The 21,233-nt window shown below is 37.0% G+C and overlaps 1 protein-coding gene across 1 annotated transcript; it reads right to left on the reverse strand.

Moving 5' to 3' along the window:
- Nucleotides 1–9,105: 9,105 nt before the first annotated feature.
- LOC128109319 (olfactory receptor 10J1-like) lies at nt 9,106–10,035 on the reverse strand. Its single transcript, XM_052736514.1, has one exon. The coding sequence runs from the start codon at nt 10,033–10,035 to the stop codon at nt 9,106–9,108; it is 930 nt and encodes a 309-aa protein (XP_052592474.1).
- Between the last annotated feature and the right edge of the window lie 11,198 nt (nt 10,036–21,233).

Below are 21,233 nucleotides of genomic sequence, written 5' to 3' on the forward strand. Positions count from 1 at the left end.
GGAATTCTGATGTTGATTACAAGGTAGGATTCAACATCGGGGATATCAGGTGAAAGCAGCCGTGTTGTTTCTTGTGGGCCTAAATCATTCCAGAATCTTTAAAATTACAAGCACACATTTGTTTGCATGCATTGGGGTGGATGTTATGGTTACTAACTCTGCATGCCCCCCATGATATCTTCCTATTCATAACTCACACATACTAGAGCCATGATTTTAAATTCCCAGTTCTGCGCCTCTTAGTTCTTATTATAAAAAAACAAGAAGGGAAATTACTACTGAGTATTTTCTACACTAACAGCTTCAGTGTTAGAAATTGTATGTATATCACCTAAACTAAAATTGTCTTTGTATAAACTCCAAACCTAGTAGATAAATTCTTCCATTCATTTATCCAAATGATATTTACTGCAGTCTTTGTTACCTACTTGTGTTAATGTGCTAAACCTGGCTATAAACACATCTTTACTAAGTCTTTATAAATTTATTATTTCTTTTATTTTATTTCATATATACTTTCCTTGCTCTTTTTAAAATTCATGTCCTCTTTTGTTGTTACATACATATATGTATATGTAAAGACATATATATTCCTAAATACAACCTGATCAGTTCATATAATGTGACTTGTATTTTTTAAGTCTTTGATCACAGGAATATTTCCAACTCTTAAAATTCTTTAGGACACTATTAGGTTTGGCTTATGCTATTCTGTCACAATATAAATCCGAATTGAGAAAGTTTGTTAATTTTTTTAAATTTTAAATTATAACAATGCAACTATTTTATGTGAATATAAGTAACATATTATAAAACATAACTGACAAAAGTGAAAATGCTAGGGTCTGGTGCAGTGTTGCAGGGTATGTCCTGTGAAGGGGGTCTGAAAATCATTGAGTGGAACTGCAAGGATAAAGCCTCAATGGCAGTGGAGACCCCATGGTTTTGGAGATGCCAGCACCATAAAATCTTCCGAAGAGAGGTACAAATACACAGTGGAGCCAACATAAGCCCAAGAGAGAAGCTGTGTGTACTATATATTAACAGAGCTAGAGAGGTGGAGCTATGCAAGCCCTTTTCGAGTTCTGAAGATTACATTATGGACCTCAGATGCTGCACATTGGACTACAAGATTTAATATCTGCCCTGATATATTTTGGGCTAGTTTTGATTGGATTGTTCCATGTGGTGCCCTGATTCTTCTTTTTTGGAATAAGAATGTTAGTAGAATCAGTGCTGATCATAGATTTGGTAGCTATTTTTAAATTAGGTTTCATCTTTTATTTTTAAATGTTGTTGTGCTACAAACTGCAGGATATTCACCCTCCCAAAGAGCTAAAGAATAGTTCCTGTGACATTCCACCTTCCTTCATTTAGTCTTTTTTGGTAATTCACTACAATGCCTAGGACTTCCCCACAACAAAACTACAAATGTTGGTCTTGCTGTAGCCTAGGTAGCTGTGATTGGTGAGTCAACCTTCATAGTTACTAATTTCACTAAGATTGTAACTATATTTATACTATCTGTAAAATGATAAGAAAATGCTTTATAAATAAAATCTTAATATTACTCTATGCCATCATATGTTGGAAATATGGAATGTTTTTGTCACTTACAGTTAAGAGACTGGGCTTTTTAAAAATGTGATGATATCTTAAATTATAAGATAAACATGAAATTTGGGAGACAAGGAATGGAAGGTTATGATTTAAAAGTGATATGTGTGTGTGACATTGACAAAGGGTAGAGTGTGTTAACTTTAATTGCCAAATCAATCAACACAATGTATGAAATCCTGGGAAGAGATTCTCACTAAGAGATTGTCTATATCCAGTTGGCCTGTGGTGATGTCTATGGGGTATTGCCTTAATTCAGTTAATTGATGTGGGAAGTCCCAGTCTACTGCAGGTGGCACTCACTATTCTGTAGGCAGGAATGATCTTGGACTGTATAAGAGAGAAAATGAGCTGGGCACAAGCAAATAAGCAAACAAGCAGCATCCATTCATTTGTCTGTGCTCTTGACTATGGATATGACGTAACTAGCTGTCTCAAGCCTCTTCACTATGACATCACTTTAGGCATAGATTGCAGCCTGGAATTGTAAACTCAAGTAACCCTTTTCCCCCATGGTGCTTCTTGTCGGCATATTTTTATCACAGCAACAAGATGGAACTAGGACAGGATCTGAACTTAGGTCCTCATCATGGTGCAGCAAGCTCTTTAACTACGGAATCATGTCCATAGTCAAATTTCTGTTCTCCTCAGAGTCTTCCATCTTTTGACTATCAGTATCAGGTATCTTTAATGGTGGGGTATATATTTTGGAAATATTATATTGCCTAAACATGAGCTGAACAAGGACAGCAACAATGGACATGCTCACATGAATAGGGGAAAGGCCAGGAAGCCTCAACCCTATACAAAGGGCTACAGGCAGCTAGGAATGCTAAGAGCAGGAGAAATTATATTCCCCAGAGAAGAGTACACCAGTTAGATCCAGTTTTTTTAATCCACTCATACTTTCTGTGTTTCTTTATTCATGAGTTAAAGTCACAACGTTTCTGGTTACTATTGATACATACTATTAATTACTGTAATATTTTTGCTTGCTTTCTGGTTGGTGAGATTATTGTTTGTTCTTTACTTTCTCCCCTATTAGTATCAGGGATTTACAGGTTTGCTGGGGTGGACATGATGGATTCCTTCCTAGCTCTCCTTAGTTTAGCTATTCTCTGCATTTTTCCTGTATTCTGATGCTGAAACTTCCTTTTCTTCTGTGTATAATATTCCTTTCAGTACCTTCTGCAGTGCAGGCTTGTTGGTGATGAACTGCCTTAGTTCATTCTTGCCTCAAAGTGCTCTTATTTCTCTGTCAGTTTTACAAGATAGCTTTGCTTTATAAGTCAATCTTGTTTGACAGTTATTTACTTTCAGGGCTTGAAATAGCATTCCATACTATCCTGGTATTGAGAATGGCTGATGGAAAATCTGGTGTTACTCTGATATTTCTGCTTCTGCAGATGAGTTGGCATTTTTCTTACACTTTTTACTGTTTCTTTGCTTTGTACTTTGAACATCTTGAATATAATCTGTCATGGAGAAATTCTTCTCTGGTTATGTCTATTTAGGATTCTGAAAGCCTCTTTTACTTGACTCTTTTCGTTTCTCTAGATTTGGTACATTCTTTGCTGAATGAAGTCACTATACCTTTAGCGTTTATCTCAGCTCCTTCTGTCTCATAGTTTCTTAGGGTCATTTCTTGTATTGTATCCCTGAGTTTTTGGACACTGGCCATGCTCATTTTTAAAAAATTTTCCTTATTTACATTTGAATGTAGTAATTCTTCAATACTGCCCTCTTTCTTCTCCTTGCTCAAGTCTATAGGATGTGCTTTCCACAGCATTCACATTTCGTGCATTGGGCTTTTCATTTCCAACTTTACTGTTGTTTATTCAAAAATCTCAATTTCTGTGATTTTTTTTCACTTGCTGACTTTTTCCTCTGTGTTTCTGACATTCTTCCCCATGTCTGTATTGAATTCAACTGTTTGCTTCTGTTTTCTTTCAGACTGATCATTTTTATAAGAAAACTTTTGAGATCTTTATCTGCTATTGCTGCTTATCTTTAGTATCTTCTAAGTCAGTAATTTAGGAGTCATGTTTCTGGCATTTCTGGGTTTATTTTCACATATGTTAGTTGAGTATCTCTCTCTCTCTCTCTCTCTCTCTCTCTCTCTCTCTCTCTCTCTCTCTCTCTCTCTCTCTGTGTGTGTGTGTGTGTGTGTGTGTGTGTGTGTGTGTGTGTGTGTGTGTGTGTTTATGCACATGAACGAGAGAGATCTTATGCAGCAGCCTACTCTGGAAGATGCAATCCCCAGTATCACTCAGTGAGTAGAACACAAACTGCTTTGGGAAGCAGCATCTATTCTTCTTTCTCCCCAACAGAGAACTGCACAGCTGACATGTATCTGGCTTACTTCTCTGTATCTGCCATCTTTTTCATATCCACCCTCCCAACTCTTCCCAGATTCACCCCCTTTCCCTTCCCATACAACTTTACATCTTTTATTTTAACTTTTGAGGCCAATTTGTGCTATCCAAAGTATTCTACTAAGTAGTCAACTTACTAGGAACTATACCCTTAGAAAAAATTGACTTTCCCAGTAGCTACCAGTTGCCAATAGCTTCACAGATAAGGGTAGGATTATGTTCTCAGCTCCCTTCTCCATGCTAGCATTTGGTCCGGCTTGTGCTGGCCAAGGTTTTGTGCATGTTGTCACAACCACTGCCAGTTTGGATGTGTAGCTGTTCTATCTGCTGTGTCCAGAAGAGTTTCCCTTGTCATCTAGAACGTCTTACATTCTTTCTGCTCCCTCATCCACAATGATCCTTGACATTAGGAAGAGGTTGCATAGTATATGTGTTCTCTTTAGAGCCGAGCATTCTAAAGTCTCTTGTTCTCTGTATTTTGGCCAATTATCAGTTTCTGTGTTAATCAACATGTACTAGAAATAGAAGCTTATCTGATGAGAGCTGAAAGATGCATTGATCTATGGGTGTAATGAATTTTTGTTTTACCTACTAATGTAATAGAGCTAGTTTATGAATGCAAGCTCCATTTTTTCCAGAATAGAACATCCAACTGCCTAGATGTGTGTCTTTCTCTTGAAATGCTGAAGTGCACAGAGGGAAATTCTTCAGTGTCCTGACTCAGAGATGTAAGCTGTGGAAAGGATGACTGATGTCCTTCTGTCTCTTCTTCTTCATCTTCATCATCACATACCTTCTGCCCCACTTCATCTTGGCAGATCTCTGCAGACAACCACCTGCCAGCAGTCTCTTAGGTAAGGCTAGGGTTGTGATTGTATAACACGGTAAAGATTTCCAAGCAACTCTAGTTTGTCAGACTAATGACAAACTATTGTTCAGAGATACCATTTCTCCTGTACTGGGGATCTTAAATTGGCATTTTGTTGTGTTCTTTGTCCCAAGCTTAGATCAACATTCTCTTTGGTGGGAAGTTACATTAGATTCATTAATGACTGATTGAATTATTTTTTAAATTGCTGAATTTTTTGTTTTCATCTGATGTTATCTTCTATGCACATTTTATTGAAATGACATTTTCCCTTTTTATCTCAAGTTTAGTAGGGTTTTGGGGGAAAAAGCAAATAATAAGAATGTATCATCTGTGTTTAATCTGAATTCCATCTTCAACATAAATCCTGAAGCTTATACTTGTTTTAAAATAGTGACTTCTATTAGCAAAGATGTATAGCTTTCACTGAATGAGACTTGAGTTTAATTATTTTATAATAAGTGCCTTTATTGAAACTTACATATTAACACTTTGTAGCTCAACACTTCTTTCCTGCAGTTGATTTCTCCTCCATTCATTCCCCTGCTTCCCTCTGGACCTTTGCTTTTGGCAGTCCCCGAACCCTGCCATGACTCTCTGTCTAGGTGTTGCTCTTGACTTAAAAACACCAACATGGTTCTGACCTCTTAGAAAAAAATTGTGAAGAAAAAAGCTTCCCTTTTTTTTGGGGGGGGGGGGGGGGGGCTAGTATCTTCTATTGATTTGACTCCTTCTGGAGTCTAATTGTTCATGCTTCTCTCTATCTCAGCATATGAAGTCACTCTTATATTGATCCTTACTCTGGAATTGGACTTTCCATTTAATTCATACATCACTCTGAAATACGTTAGTCTATTGATCTGACTGCACTTACTTTTCAAAAATTTACTATATGTATGTATGTATGTATGTATGTATGTATTGTTGTTTGTGAGTGTGACTGTGTGTGTGTACATATGGAGATCAAAGGTTGATGTTGGATGCCTTCGTCAATTGTTCTCCACTTTATTTCTTGATACAAGGTCTCTAACGAAGCTACTAAGATTTTAAAACATAGATGGTATCTAAATATCAACACCCAAGTTGTCACCTGCCTTGTGTGCATACACATATACCTCCACATACATGAATACACACATTCACATACAATTTTTTGGTAAGTTTAAACAAGTTTTAAAATTCTGGCTTAGTTAATTTTTAGTTTCTTAATTCCAATTAAGTGATGAGTCTTCACAATTTTTATGGAAGGATTTACAGCATGGTTTTAATTAAACTTCTAAATCATATAGGAGAGTATCCACTGTGTATTATTCCAATAAACAACTATTAAGTAATATATAAATGGAGTGCTAAGAATGGGGAATTTCCTCAAAGATGTTTTGCTGTTTCTCCAATAAAAATGCTTTTACTGTTCATCAGTAAAAACATTTGAATCCCTCTCATGTCATGAACATGTACTTTGAAGACTTTTAGAACAACTTAGAAGCTGACAGCGATGACTAAGTGTCTCTTATGCAAGATAAAATATGTTTAAGTAGATTATTAAATGTTTAAAAATAAAATTCAGATTTTTTAAAAATAAGATTTTAATTTTATTTCAGTATTATGGAAATATCGTCTTCAGACATTGGACTTTGGCACTGACATCAGTTGAAAATAGACCAACTATCCATACTGAGTATTTAGTCAAAGCATGTGATAGATATGTTTCTAGTCATTAATGTTCTTGAAATAAGATACAATAGAGGAGAATAGAATAGACTTAAAGAAGAAACACAGGGCCTGACCTACAAGACAGAAGGCCAAGAACTGTTCTGTGATTGTGTCTCTATTTGTAAATGTGTCTATGTACACATACACAGAGGTTGGGCACATATGAGAAGGTCAGAATATAACCATATAGTTCATATTAGGGTCATTAGAAATGATTTGGAATTCATTAAACTATATCAGGGAAAATGGATTGATATGTAGCAAGAAGACAAACACAAACTACTGAAATTGCTATCAAAAGGTAGAAATGAAAGGTTCGGGAAATATTCTTTCATAAAGGACCAAGATGTGTGATCTACAGTCTTAATGAAAGTTTTAATAATATTAATAATTAGGACTTAAGAGTCTATGGAAGGAAGCTGGGAATAAACAAGTAGGAACATATGAAGAGGTAAGAACACGTGGATGATGTTCACTAATAACAGTTACAATAATGTTAATGGTACATGGTATTTCCTACTACTTCTTGTGGTTTTTGCAGCAATTCCTACTGTGTTTATTGTAGTGCAGGTGATTCATACTACACTCCATGGTAAAAACAGAGCACAGATTAGTAACCTATTCTGCAAATAAAGAATGATGCAGCTTATGGGGAATACAGCTATTTTTCCTCATTCTAACAGTAAAAGAGAATATCTGCCCCTGTTTTGTCATTTCCTAATAATTTTTATCATTATCCTTTCATGTGTTTGACAAGAACTTTTGGATATAATTTTTACAGATGAGGATCAGAGAAATTGAAAAATTCATTTGTTTGTATTATATATGGTTAAATATACACATATATACACATATATGCATACATAATCATATACATATATGTTCATGTTCTCATGCCTTAATTCTGTTGATTTCTAAAAATTGCTGCCTTTCATTTTAAGTGATTGACATAGTTTACAGATATGGATTATTAATTAAATTAATTTTTATTTATTAAGTTAATGAAAAAGTCTTCAATTAGTAGATACAGAATAAAGTCATTTTGGGTTATCTTGGATTTCACTATAAACCTCCCAAAAGTAAAGCTTTAATATTGAACATCAGTGAGTTATTTGAGGAATTAAAATATTTGATTAAACCTCTAGCTTTTTAAATTAAAGAATGTACATGGTCCTTGAGAAACACATCACCTGATATAAGTGAGACATTAACCACTGTGTTAAACAGCCCTTCAGCTATGACTGTGTGCAGGTAAAAAGTCATTTTCTGGGCATTTTACATTACAGTCCATATAGACTGCATAAGAAATATTCATGCTGGTCATATGATCATGTACAAATATCTGGATTTAGAAGGGAGGGTTCAAGGGAGTGATATCTTTAGGGGCATTATTAAATAGTTCTTAGAAGGAGAGCTGCTTCAGTTTGGTGTTTCAAAATGAGTAGAAGAATGCCTTGGCTGAGTAGATGCTGATAATAACATGCAGGATATCATCAATTGATTAAAAAGTCATAGAAGGCCATAAAGATGTAGCCTGAAAACCAAGTCACTAGGCATTGGTTGTTGGTATGCTGTTGTGGAGGTGTCAGTGAAATATGTTGTATCATTTAAGATCTCAGGGGACCTTAATATATAGGATCGATGGTTTAGGAAGTACTTTTCTTCTGAGTTACTACGTTACCAGACAGCTACATTCTCTTCTCCCATCCAAATCCCCCTAAACGTTGCACTTCACTAATTTCTGCCCAAGATTCCTTCCTTTATTCATGTTAGCAGTTTTCATCCATTCTGTGAGGTGTTACAAAAGCCATTTGAATGTGTTTTTTCCAGGTTCATATGCTCGTATATAATGTCACCAACATTTATGAAAATATGTATATTTTCACAAGATAAGGGCTTATATGAGTATTGTTGCTACTTCTTTAACTACATCACCAATGGTTTTTAATGACTTTCTGAAGATATTTCTCCCCTGTGACCCTGAAAACATCAACTTCCATATTCTATAACCTGGAGCTTCCATGAAAAGGATCCATAAGTTCACAGGCTGCTAACTTTTAAATATGCTCAACTCTGGTATCCATTTTATTTGCAGTGTCTAAGAAGCAAAAGGCTGTAAATTGTCCATAAAGGACAGTTTATGTTCAACACTTATATGTTCTACATGGGTAAAAAGAAACCTATGTCTCCCCCAAGAGTATTACAGAATATACTAAAAACTCTTTTATCGCTGCCTTATAGCAGCCTCCCCTCATTAATTCTGGCTGCTCTCCTGATCTCATTCTGTATCAGACTTTCCAGATGGCTGATGTACTTCCCAATATTAACGTTTTATTGCTGTTCTCCTGTGAGACATGTGCTGGCTTGTGTCTCCCTTCCTCAAGTGGTTGAATTTGTGGATCCTTTGTTCTCACCTCCTGTTACATTTGCTTAATGGGATCATGAATGCTAACTCCGTGGAAATGCTTCCATGTCTTCCTTGAGAATTCCTAGAGAATTTTCAATGATCCTGTCTGAAATGGATTCAAACGATCAGGGAAGTTTCTTTCCCATGGCCCTGTACAAAGCATCCTTAACTTCTTTGTTCCTCAAGGTATATACCACAGGGTTAAGGAGAGGTGTGATGACAGTGTAGGTCACAGAGATCAGCTGGTCTTCATCCCTGGTGTTCTCTGATTTGGGTTTGAGGTAGGCAATGGAGGCACAGCCATAGTGGATAACGACCACTGTGATATGAGAGGCACAGGTGGCAAAGGCCTTCTTCCTGCCTTCAGCAGAGGCAATCTTGAGGATGGTGGAGATGATGAGGATGTAGGAGATAAAAACTAAGCTCATGGGGATCAAGATTACCAACACACTTATGATCAAAGTCAGGATCTCATTGGCAGTGGTGTCAATGCAGGAGAGTTTCATCACAGGCCGGATGTCACAGAAGAAGTGAGCCACCTTGGCGGTACAGAAGGGCAGCCTGAACACAGCTGACACTTGTATCATTGCCACAATTAGACCAATGCTACAGGCTCCCCATGCCAGCTGGAGGCACACCCTCTTGTTCATGATGACTGAGTACCTCAAAGGGTTGCAAATAGCCACAAAGCGATCATATCCCATGGCTGTGAGCAAGAAGCAGTTGTTGATAGCCAAAGTGATGAAGAAGAACATCTGAGTGGCACAACCTGACAAGGAAATGGGCTGACTCAGGCCAATGAGGTTGAACAGCATTCTTGGTATAATGACAAGTGTGTACACAGTCTCTGAAGCAGACAGCATGCTGAGGAAGAAGTACATGGGAGTGTGAAGGTGACGATCAAGACTGATGATGGTCACAATGATGACATTACCTGCCAGGGTTAATATGTACAGTGCCAGGAACACAACGAAGAGTGTGAGCTGGTGCTCATGGAAGTTAGAAAAACCCTGGAAAATGAACTCACTCACCAAAGTGTAATTCTGTTTCTTCATTATATCATATATGATATCTAAGATGGAAAAAAGATTAATGATACCAAAAGGGTGGTGTTGGTATGCCAGGAAATTTTTTTGTGGTTAATCTACCACACAATTCTTTTCATTTATATTCCCATCCCCATTTATTTCTTTGAGGAGTAAAGCCTGGGGGAGTGGTCCAGTGTTCTCAGTATGAAGAAACTACATGGCTTTTGCAGTTGAATGCTGTGAATCATTTACTTCTTCTGCCATGTGTTGTCATATCTTGGATAAGGGCTTAACATCCTTAAGACAAGTTTCCACATTCCTTATAGGGATGTAGTGATAACATCATAGCACTGTTGGGATACAAACAATTATACTGCTAACTATAACATAAGTTTGAACTTTTAAAACATTGAATATGCTGTCATGTAGAGTCCTGGATGGTGTAGCTACCTACTCATTCCAGGGCATCTAAGGTTGCATGGAGCTCTGGCGACTGCACTTACAGAATTCTTTTCATTTTACTCCTTTGACTCTGATGTTCCTGTTGAAGCTGCTCTACATTTCTCTTCCCTAGATGCCACTCATTTTTGAAACTAAGCAAGCCATATTCTCTGTAAGATTGTTCTCCTCCCCAGCCCACCTATATGTCCTTTGCATATGTGGGTAGCAAAGAATGTTTTACTATTTTTATTTACGTATTACCAGCATCTTATTGTGCCTTTGAAATCATAAAAGATACTCACATATATTATTTCATTTCATTGCCATCTCATGAAGTGTGAGGACAAGATTGCTGGTTCTTTTGAGATGAGGAACTTGAGCTCATGACCTCTGTTTTGTTTAAGTAATTGCCCACATACACATAGACATCAAAAGATTAATCTAAGACTCAAAAACTCGTGTCTTCTGACTCCTTTTGATTGTTTCTTCCACCACATAAAACTGCATCATGCAACTGTTCCCATGACAGCTAGACAGGGACCATGCATTCCCACTCTTTGAAACCACTGTGTGGCCAGTGCAATGCAAGACATGAATGTCTCCTTGAAGAATCATAACAAATCATTGTTCCACCACAGAAATTGCCCACTAGGAAGCAGAAAGCCAGAGCGCTACAGTGACATTTTCTTCAAGGAACAGAATGCATAGTGTTTTAACCTCTGTCTCATTTTCCCCTTGTGTCTATGCCATGGTAGCAACAAGCAAGTAAATAATTGGGTTACATTTTAACAATGAAGTTCTGCCATTAGAACACTGGCCAGAAACACCTCATTATCAACATGTAATTAGAAAATATACTGGTAGTACACCTTTTCCAGTAGCCTTTACCATCTCTATTACTAACCAACTCATATAATTAGGAGAGGTTAGTTAGAAAATAATTCTTCAGTAATAGCAGGATATCTTTTTTTCCCAAAGTACACTTTGCTGGAATTAAAGCAAATGGACCACACTACAAAATTATTTACCATTGGACAAATTTCAAAGGTAGTATTCTTTAATGCTTTTTAAAAGTTTTATTCATTTTTCACAAATAAGCCACTTTTCATAAAGGAAAACTGCAAAAAGATTTTTTTAAAGTAACAAATCAATGCATTATCGGGTCAGCTCCTGTAAGTATGATACAGAAAGACTGCAAACAAAACAAATTTTATGTTAGATGCCAGGGGCCATATTTTCATAGGGAAAGTTCTTTGACCCTGATGGGTGTGGTATGGCAAGTCACTGTAAACATGCTCTATGCAGCTTTATAAACCATGTATTTCTGGAATATGAATTGTTGAAATACAAGTAGGAACACAGAGTCACGTGGTTTTTAAACTAAGATTAATTCTTAATCCTGAGAAGCTCTGGTTTATTTCAATGAACAGAATAGGAGATCTTTTAATGTAATACGTGAAAATGTAAAGAAGGAAAAACAAATATTCATAGATACCACTATCCTTCTCCACTAAGTACATGATGACCCTTTTACAAGAAAACTTAAGTGTATAATTTATTTCTCATATGATATAGTCTTATCCCCCCATGTCATTCCTCAAATTTCACTTACTTCTCTCCCTGTGAGTCTGTGTCTCATCAGAATAATAAATGTAGAAGCAGAGATGTGGCCATGGATCACAAACATTCATAAATCCGAGTCATGAAAGAAGTCATCTTGAATGTGGCTGGTCCACAGGCCATAGAGTCAGTCCCAGGATGGAGGCCAAATGAAATGCATGGAGGTGGGGCTCTTTGGATATGAGATGCTCCTTCCATCTGGAGGATAAGATTTTGATTCCCAAGAAAGGTTCTCCAAGGAGCAACTCCCAGGGATTTGGGTGCTCTTCCCTGAGCACCCTGAGAGTCACCTTGGGACAGGGGAGCATCAGATACCAGGGGACCTCGTTATGTGGAGGACGTGTTCACTAGACTCCGTAGCATTTTGCTTTTTGAACTTTGAGGTAACTTTCACTGCAAGTAGATACAAATGTGGCTTATTTGTCAGGTTTTATGTTGTTTAAATAAATATTCTATTTTTACACAGTTTAGCCTTGGAAAACCATGGTTACAAAACCCCAGTGAGCTCTAGATGAGAGTCTTAGATTCCAGGAAACTGCAATTCTCACAAAGACAAGAACCCTGCTCCATACTGGAAGATGTTTTCTTGTCTTTTTCCCTGTTTAAATGAAAATAGTCAATCTTGACGACCCTTCCTTCCTTCCTTCCTTTCTTCCTTCTTTATCTTGTGGGAATCAAAATTTTAGAGATAAAATTGATAACATGATCTTCAGTGGAAGGTCATATAAACAGAATATCAAAACAACTTGGGCCGGACATTACCCCCAGGGCCAGCAGAAACCTGGATAAACACATTGGGCCTCATGTGCACAGTTTGGGGCCCTACCAACCTGGCTTCCTTGCCCCAAGTACAAGTCCTGTTTTTCCCTAGAGGGAATTTTACTCTGAATTTTCTCTAGCATATGTCTCTTTATTGGACCATACTGCTTCTCCTCTGAGTTAACCCTTCCACTGTTTACAAAATCAATCAATCAATAATTGTCTTAATTAATAGTAAACCTGAAAATTTTCCCTATATGCAGTATTTTTCCCTTTTGTCTTCCATAGTCTTCTTTATCTACTGAATTTGCAGTAACCTTTTAAAAGTAAGAGATTATAAAATTAAAAGGGCATAGCAAATACAAAAAATGCTACTGGCATTTGCTCTTATTGCAATACGCTCAGAGATAAATGAAAATGAAATATTGAGGACAGAGACAGAGAGACAGAGACAGAAACACAGAGACACACACAGAGACACAGAGAACAAAATGAAGCTAGTATACAGTTAATGACCCATATTAAAAGGCAAATAAAAGTTCATAAATAATTTTCAAAATGAACAACACTTGGGTTCAGTGGACAAGAAGGTACCAGCAGTGATTTGTCTGTAGGTATACACGTCCACTAGTAAGCTTGACTTCTGTCCTTGCTATTTCTTTTAGTTTGTTTTATTTATAATTTTAATGTAATAATGGTACTTACAGAGCACTGCATTTAAAATACGTAAGATGGAGAACACTGCAATAGAATAAACATTTGGGAACCTGTCCCTCAGCTCAACTAGACAGTGCACTTCCATGTTTTTTCCTGTCTCCTTTCTTCCAGAACTCCTCAATGCTCCAGGGATCCCTACTGTCTGCAATATGTTCATTTTGATTGTATGCATTTTATACCATTGTTACACATGTATGAATGCTTAAATAATAGGTTGTTGTCCACCACATATAGTTTTGATAAAACAGTCAAAATATATTGTATATGGTTCATTAAGACTTGAGTCTTTTAAAAATTCAGTCATATTTTAATTTCTGGGATGGGACTGCAGTTTGTAAGTTTAAATGCCTTTTTAAAAGGCCAACACTAGGATTGTTTCCAGAAATTGCAATGTTTCAAGTATTTTAATTCCTGTCCTCATTATTTATCCCAAGTATTTGCTCCCACTTTGTGCCTTTTCATTTTCTTTTCTTAAAAACTTTTACAATTAAATTTATCATTAATTTTACATCCCAATTGCAGCTTCCGCCTCCCCTCTTCCCATTACCTCCCACGCCTTTTCGTATTTTCTTTGGTGCATTTTATTGGACAAACACTGCTTTAGTATAGCCAAACATATTCTTGTGTGTTACATTTTACATTTTCTTATTGTCTATGAGAAAAATAGCCTTCTTCAATATCAGAATATTCTCTTTTAATTTATTATGATGCATGTTAAAATTATATATTTTTATAATTAAGTGTATCCAGAGTTAATTATTATATATGGTACAAGATGGATATCAAATTTGTTTTAAACAGGTGATTAATTAACCTGGTCCCTTTTCCTGATGCATGATCCCTTTCCCAATGCTCTCCATCTCCACTTCTCTAACAGATTTCAAAAAAATCTACATAAGCACGGGTCATTTCAAGCACTTTATATTGTTATATTAGTTAATTTCACCCCTTTACCAAAATTCCATAGTCTCAACAGCTATAATTTCATCATAAATTTTATCAAGGAGATTATCTTATTTTATTCTTCCTGGCTGAACTGGGGCTTTTAACAGATTTTAGAATTAGGCTTTTGGAATTGTACTAAATTAAGAAATATTTTTGAATATGTTGGTACAGGTTCTCCATTTGCTTACATGTTTTGTCTGGTTCCACTTAATTTGTCTTACATTATTTATTTATTTATTTATTTATTTATTTATTTATTTATTTAGAGTGGTGGGGCATGTGCCATGGCATGTGTGTTCATCAGGCTTGGCAACAGACTTTGCCTTTATCCACTAAACCATCTAGCCAATCCATTGACTGGGGTTTTGGGAACATTCTCAAGCTAGATGACAGAAGAGTCATCACCCTCCTGCTTATGGCTGATAGTAAAACAAGGACACAGAATTAAATCAATTAAAAGTGGTTCACAGGTAGTCTAGGATAAACTTGACATGAGTTTCCGGGTGACCTTTCCTAGTGGCTTCACATGGCATGCTCGATCTTCCCAACCATGCATGATAACACCTACAAAATGCTGCTCACATGGGAGCCCTGGACTTTGGTCTCAGGAATCCTATTATTGGCTGGCAAAATCTAGATACCACACCAGAGGGAAACCAGATATTCTTTGTCATAAAGCAATGGCATTAGCATGAATTAGCTGATTAGACAGATATCAATTGCTTCCAGGATTCTAGCATCTATGAACACACATAAAACAAAACAAATAAAAAAAAATCCAATGACTCACAGCTAATTTCTCAAGAACTATCCAAAGTATGAGGATAAATATCCTCTACTGGGGATGCTCAGGGGTTAGGCAACCCAGCCTTTCTGATTTAGCCCATTCCTGTGCAAATATCTTTATTTTTTTTGAAGTTTTGGGTGGAGGAAATATCTTAAAGTTACAATTTGAAACTTTGTAAAGGACTCTAGATAAACTAGAACAGAACCACTTAATCTTCCACCCAGATATCTCAGTTATGTGAAATGTTTTGTATTTGCTGTATTGTCATCCTCCTTTCCCAACTCTTAGTCTATCTTCATCACCATCATCATAATCATCTAGTATATACATATATGTAATCTATCTATCTATCTATACATATACGTTTTTTTCAATTCACTTAAGAGTATGTTGAAGTCACTGTGTCACTCCTAAACTCCTTAGTGGGTATTGCTTAATAAGACAAACATTATTTTATATAACCATGATATATGTTCATATTATGTATGTATTTTTAAAAAATCAGTGTCTAATTTTTCTATGTGTAATTTGTAGTGTGGTATGTTGGGATTATATTCTATTTCCTATTAATTTTTCACCCTAGTGTTTCGTTTCCTTGGTGACTTCTAGTCCACTAATTCTTTCCTGGGTTTGCATGTGAGATGCTGTGACACTAGCTGTTTTAAACAACATTGGATATTACTAACACTTATTCACATTGATGTTCAAATCACCACAGAATTACCCAGGGAGAATGGCTACAACTTATCTTAGACTTTCTTCCAACCTGTCCTCATTTTCTGTATATGCTTGTTTATGTTCTACACCATGATGAGGTCTAGCCTCTTTTTGTACATTCCCTGCTCTGGCCCTTCATTTAGCCATTCCTACAAGGAAATCTAACATCTTTTGCATCATATTCAGCAACCAATATCTGGACACCAGGTACCCTCATTGCCATTATTACATAATCACTTTAAGGCTCTTTCCATAAAAAAATAAAATAAAATGAAACAAAACAACAACAAACAAACAACCTTCGCTTTAGACTGTGTGTTAATATGTATATCTTAAGGTATGCCTATTTAAACAGCTTGGAGCCCCAGGACTCAGAGACTGTATAGCCCAGAGACCTAGGATAGAACCAAACATGACTGGCAAAAAAAAAAGTCAATGTAATGATGCCTAGTGATATTCTGCTATACTCACAGATTGGAGCCTAGCCCAACTGTCATCAGAGAGGCTTCATCCAGCATCTGGAAACAGATGCAGACCCACAGACAAACATCAGGCAGAGCTCAGGGAATCCTATGGAAGAGGGGGAGGAAGGATTATAGGAGACAGAAGAGTCAAGGACACCACAAGAAAACCGAGTCAGCTAACCTGGGCTCATAGGGGCTCACAGAGACTGAACCAGGGAGCCTGCATAGAACTGATCTAGGCCCTCTGTAATATATGTTGCAGTTGTGTAGCTTGGTCTTCTGGTGGGACTCCTGACAGTAAGTAGAAGCAGGGGCTGTCTCTGACTCTTTCACTGGCTTTTGGGACCCTATTCCTCATACTGGGTTGCCTTGTCCAACCTTAATACAAGGGGAGGTGCCCAGTCTTACTGCAACTTGATCTATCGTGTTTGGTTGATATCCATGGGAGGCCTGCTGTTTTCTGAATAGTAATGAGGAGGAGTAGATGGGGGAGCATAGAGGAGGTGGGTGGGAAGCACTGGGAGGAGAGGAGAGAGGGGAACTGTGTTCAGGATGTAAAAAATAAAGAGTTCACATGCACAAAAAGATGTGTGTTTAAATTGGTACTTGTAGAAGTCAAGAAGCTGGAAAATAGCTATATGGTGGTGAGATTCCAAGGGAGGTGGGGTAGTGGAACACAGGTGTTCTCAAGTGAGGAACTAAAATAATGGACCAGGAAGCACTAAATAGGGAAGAGGATAGGAGGGCAGGGTGAAGTAGGGTGTGTGGGAAAGTGGTACATGAATAAAGCAGTGTGAGGAGATTTCTGAGACCTTGTGAGAGAACTCCAAGTAAATGAACCTTGTAATCTCTATTCCTTCATAACATGGATTCTTCTTAGAATGTGCTTTCGTTCCCTTCCCAGGTGTAGTGGATAGGAGTGAATTTACTTTAGCTATTGTTATTCATATGCTTCTATGTTTTTAATCACAGGTGGCTTGTTCTTGTGATTGAGCACCTGACTTGTGTGATTATTCTTAACCCTCTTAGTATGAATTGTTTGACACCCTGAATAAAGTTGACTACTGCATGAGACTTTAGTCCACGTCATTTTCAGGCTCTGCTCTCCCAGGTTCATGCCACCAATTAGAGTGGTAAACAAGGGGGTACAATGATTGATAACTAATACTAAATACTTGGAAAATCCATGGGACAACCCAGTATTACGGAAGCCTCCTAAAATACATACATGAAGTTTAAATGGAGTTACCTTTACCATGTATGTGGGAATTATGCTTCTCCCAGATGCCATAGGCTATCAAACCAAGAGCCCATTACCAAGTGTAGGTTATCTCTTCTCAATTTGTTGACCAGTGGCGCCTCATAGACCAAATTTATACAGGACATTGAAATTGTTCTTGGTTACTTTTCAGTACTCAGTACTAAGTCCCCTTCACTAAAGATAACATAGACTTGAGTCATAGGACATGGAGAAATCAAGCTGGCAGTGACCTGGAAACTTCATTCCTGTTGGCCAGCTTTCATAGCGCCTGAATGTGCTATACAGAATACTGCTGGGAAGAAAAGTAATGAACAGTCTTACCTAGATATAAGCCTGCAAGGTACAGTAAGAACCAGTTTGGCAGAAAATATGATTGTTACAATAGTTATGTGAATATTATGAGAATAAATAATTGCTTTTTGATTTCTAAATTCCACAACTTTGACCTTATTCCTGACACGGCTTCCTGGGCCAAGAACTGGTAGCTGGGTAGGTCATAGATCATGAGAGAGAACTGCTACTATTATTCTGAAAAATGAACATAGCATTAAACTGCATCTTAAATACTTATCTTCTAAAAGATTTATTTATTTTACATGTATATGTGTTTCCTGTATGCATTTATCTGCACCATGAGCATGCAGAAGCCAAGGAGACCATAGGAAGGCTTTGGTCAAAAAAAAAAAAAAAAAAAAAAAAAACAAAACTCAGTCCCTGCTGGGCGGTGGTGACACACACCTTTAATCCAGCACTGGGGAGACAGAGCCTGGCAGATCTCTGTGAGTTCAAGGCCAACCTGGTCTACAGAGTGAGATCCAGGAAAGGCACCAAAACTACACAGAGAAACCTTGTCTCGGAAAAAAAAAAAAAGGCTTTGGTCCTCTGGAACTGGAACAACAGGACATTATAAGATGCTATGTGGGTGCTGGGAACTGAACCTAAGTCCATGGTAAGAGTAGCAAGGACTATTAATCTCTGAGACATCTCTCTCCAGTCCCTTAAATAGTTCTCTTCATACAGAGAGATTAGTGCAGTTCTCTACCCTCACCAGAAAAGCTTCTTATTAATAGATGGTGATAAATACTGAGACCCACAACTGGTCAATTTGCAGAGAATAAGAGATTAAATGATCTGCCCTAAATGGGTACTTATGGACATATATATATATATATATATATATATATATATACATATATACATATATACATATATATATATATACATGTACACACAGAATGTATGTATATTGTACTCTCTCCCTATAGGCTCTGGGGTCATTGCAGAAGAGGGAGGGGGCAGAAAGATAACAGGATCTGGAGTTAATAGGGGACTGCTGTGAAATGGTGTGTTCTGAACATTACAGGGCAGAGGTATACATGAACCCATAACAGATGTTGGTTACATGCATAAGGCCTATACAGAATCAAGCCATCCATAATTGCAGCATGAATAAGGGAGGGGATCGTGAAGTCCCACTCTCAGCAAAGGAGCTAGGGGCAGTTTATAGCTACTTGGAGGAAAGACAGTCAGTTTTCTTTAGGAAAAGGCTGCCCATGCTGAAGCGAACATCTCTACACCCATGGTCATACTGGTCACAGCAGGTTTTGTTTGTTTGTTTGTTTGTTTTTTAAAATTACATGAAGTTGGCGGGTATAGGAGGAGTTAGAGGGGAGGGAATAGATGGTGGGTTTGTTAAAGAAATCATACATAAATGAAATCACCAAAAATATTTTAAACATCCTGAGTTCATATACTGGGAGTACCAACTTGAAAATAATGCCACAGGGTGTGTCACAATGCTCTCCCTTTCCATGTTGTCAACTTATTTCTAAGTTGCTAGTCCCTGTCACATGAAAAGCATATTTTACTGAACACCATTTGGAAACGTTCTGTGTTTATACTGTATGTGTGAACATGTGTCTCTATGTGACCTTTCTTTGTCATTCAAACACACTGCATTTTATCCACTGTCGTGTTACTTGCATTTTTCCTAAAGCAATATACTCTTGATGTCTTTATAAATCACTACCATAAGGTTTGTTGCACTAATTTGAAAATTTTCCTATCACAGCTTCTAACAATATCACACTTGACCTGACTTACCCTAACTATGAAGATCATAAGAAAGAATCACTGCTTGTTTGTAACTGTCCACTTCTTGGAGTATGTACCCATAAGATACACTGCTGAAATCAAAATTCCATGGCCAGTGATTCATATACTAAATACAATACATACCACCAAACAGAAACCAGAATAGGATGTATCTGCTTACACATTCAGGAACACTGAGGAAGTTCCTCATACATTTTTCCATTAATCTTGTATATCACTATGTCTTTAAAATTTTGCCATACTGATAAGCAAAGATGATATATTTCTTTTTTGAATTTTGATGTCTTGGTGAATGTACTCCTTATCATTTTATGTGCTTATTCACTTCTGTGCTTCGTTTATTATAAATGTCCATTTGCATATCTTGCTCATGTTTCATACTGTGTGTTATTTGTCCTTTTCTTAGAAGAGTTCTATGATAAGAAAATATGTCCTTTATTATACATGTTGCAAATATTTTTCTTCCATTTGTCATCTTTACTGGGTTTATGGATTTGAAAATTTGTCAGTATTGTATTTATGTATTTATCTCTTGACATCAGACTTTATTTCTTTTGCATTTTGATTAGTGCTTAACAGGGCCCTCCTAACTCCAAGATTAGTTTTTAAAGCCACACATGCTGCCTTCTCCACTTTTTATTCTCTAATATTTGATTTATCTGAAATTTAATTGGTTGTGAGCAACAAAGTTAAGTGAACTCTTTAAAACCAAATTGATATAACTTTTTTTTTGGTTCTCAACATCATATGGAAAAGTAAATATTACTCATACTTTTACTACCTTATGTTTCTGTATATTAGATGTTCCTCACATTATTCTTCTTTAGAATTTCTTTTCATTAGTTTCTCATTGTACTCCCAGGAATTTAAGGAGACTCATCATCTCAAATGGCAAAAAAAATGAAGCTTTCTTCAATGCAAGATTTAAAATTACTTATCTACTATTGTAAGTCTGAGTAGAGTTTGAAGATTTTTTTTATGAAGAAAGTGCATATTTCTTATTCTTATGGGTTTTAGTTGGTTCAGATTTTATGAGATGAGGTCTCATTCACTCTGTATTCCAAGGCTGGCCTTGAACTTGCAGCAATCCTTCAGCTTCTGCCTTTTGAGTACTGAGACTATAGATCTGAGTCACCATGTTTGGCTAGTCCCATGCATTGACCTGTTATATCATGTCATCTCTTTCCTGCTCATTCCCTATGGCACCCACACCTAAGTGATAGCTCGCCTTGCAATGTCCTTCCTTCTATATTTGTGTCTGCTTTTTGTCCCTTTCAGCATCTCTTCTGCCCCTGACGTTTTCTCCTTCCCTGTTTAAATCCAGTAGGCTCTCATTCTCAAGGTTGCCTTGCACTTACCTTTGATTTCTGTGCCCCTGTTTACCAACTGCAATACCAAC

This window comes from Peromyscus californicus, unplaced genomic scaffold (assembly GCF_007827085.1).
Source record: "Peromyscus californicus insignis strain IS unplaced genomic scaffold, ASM782708v3 Scaffold_14__1_contigs__length_90479793_seg_2, whole genome shotgun sequence".
Lineage (NCBI taxonomy): Eukaryota > Metazoa > Chordata > Mammalia > Rodentia > Cricetidae > Peromyscus > Peromyscus californicus.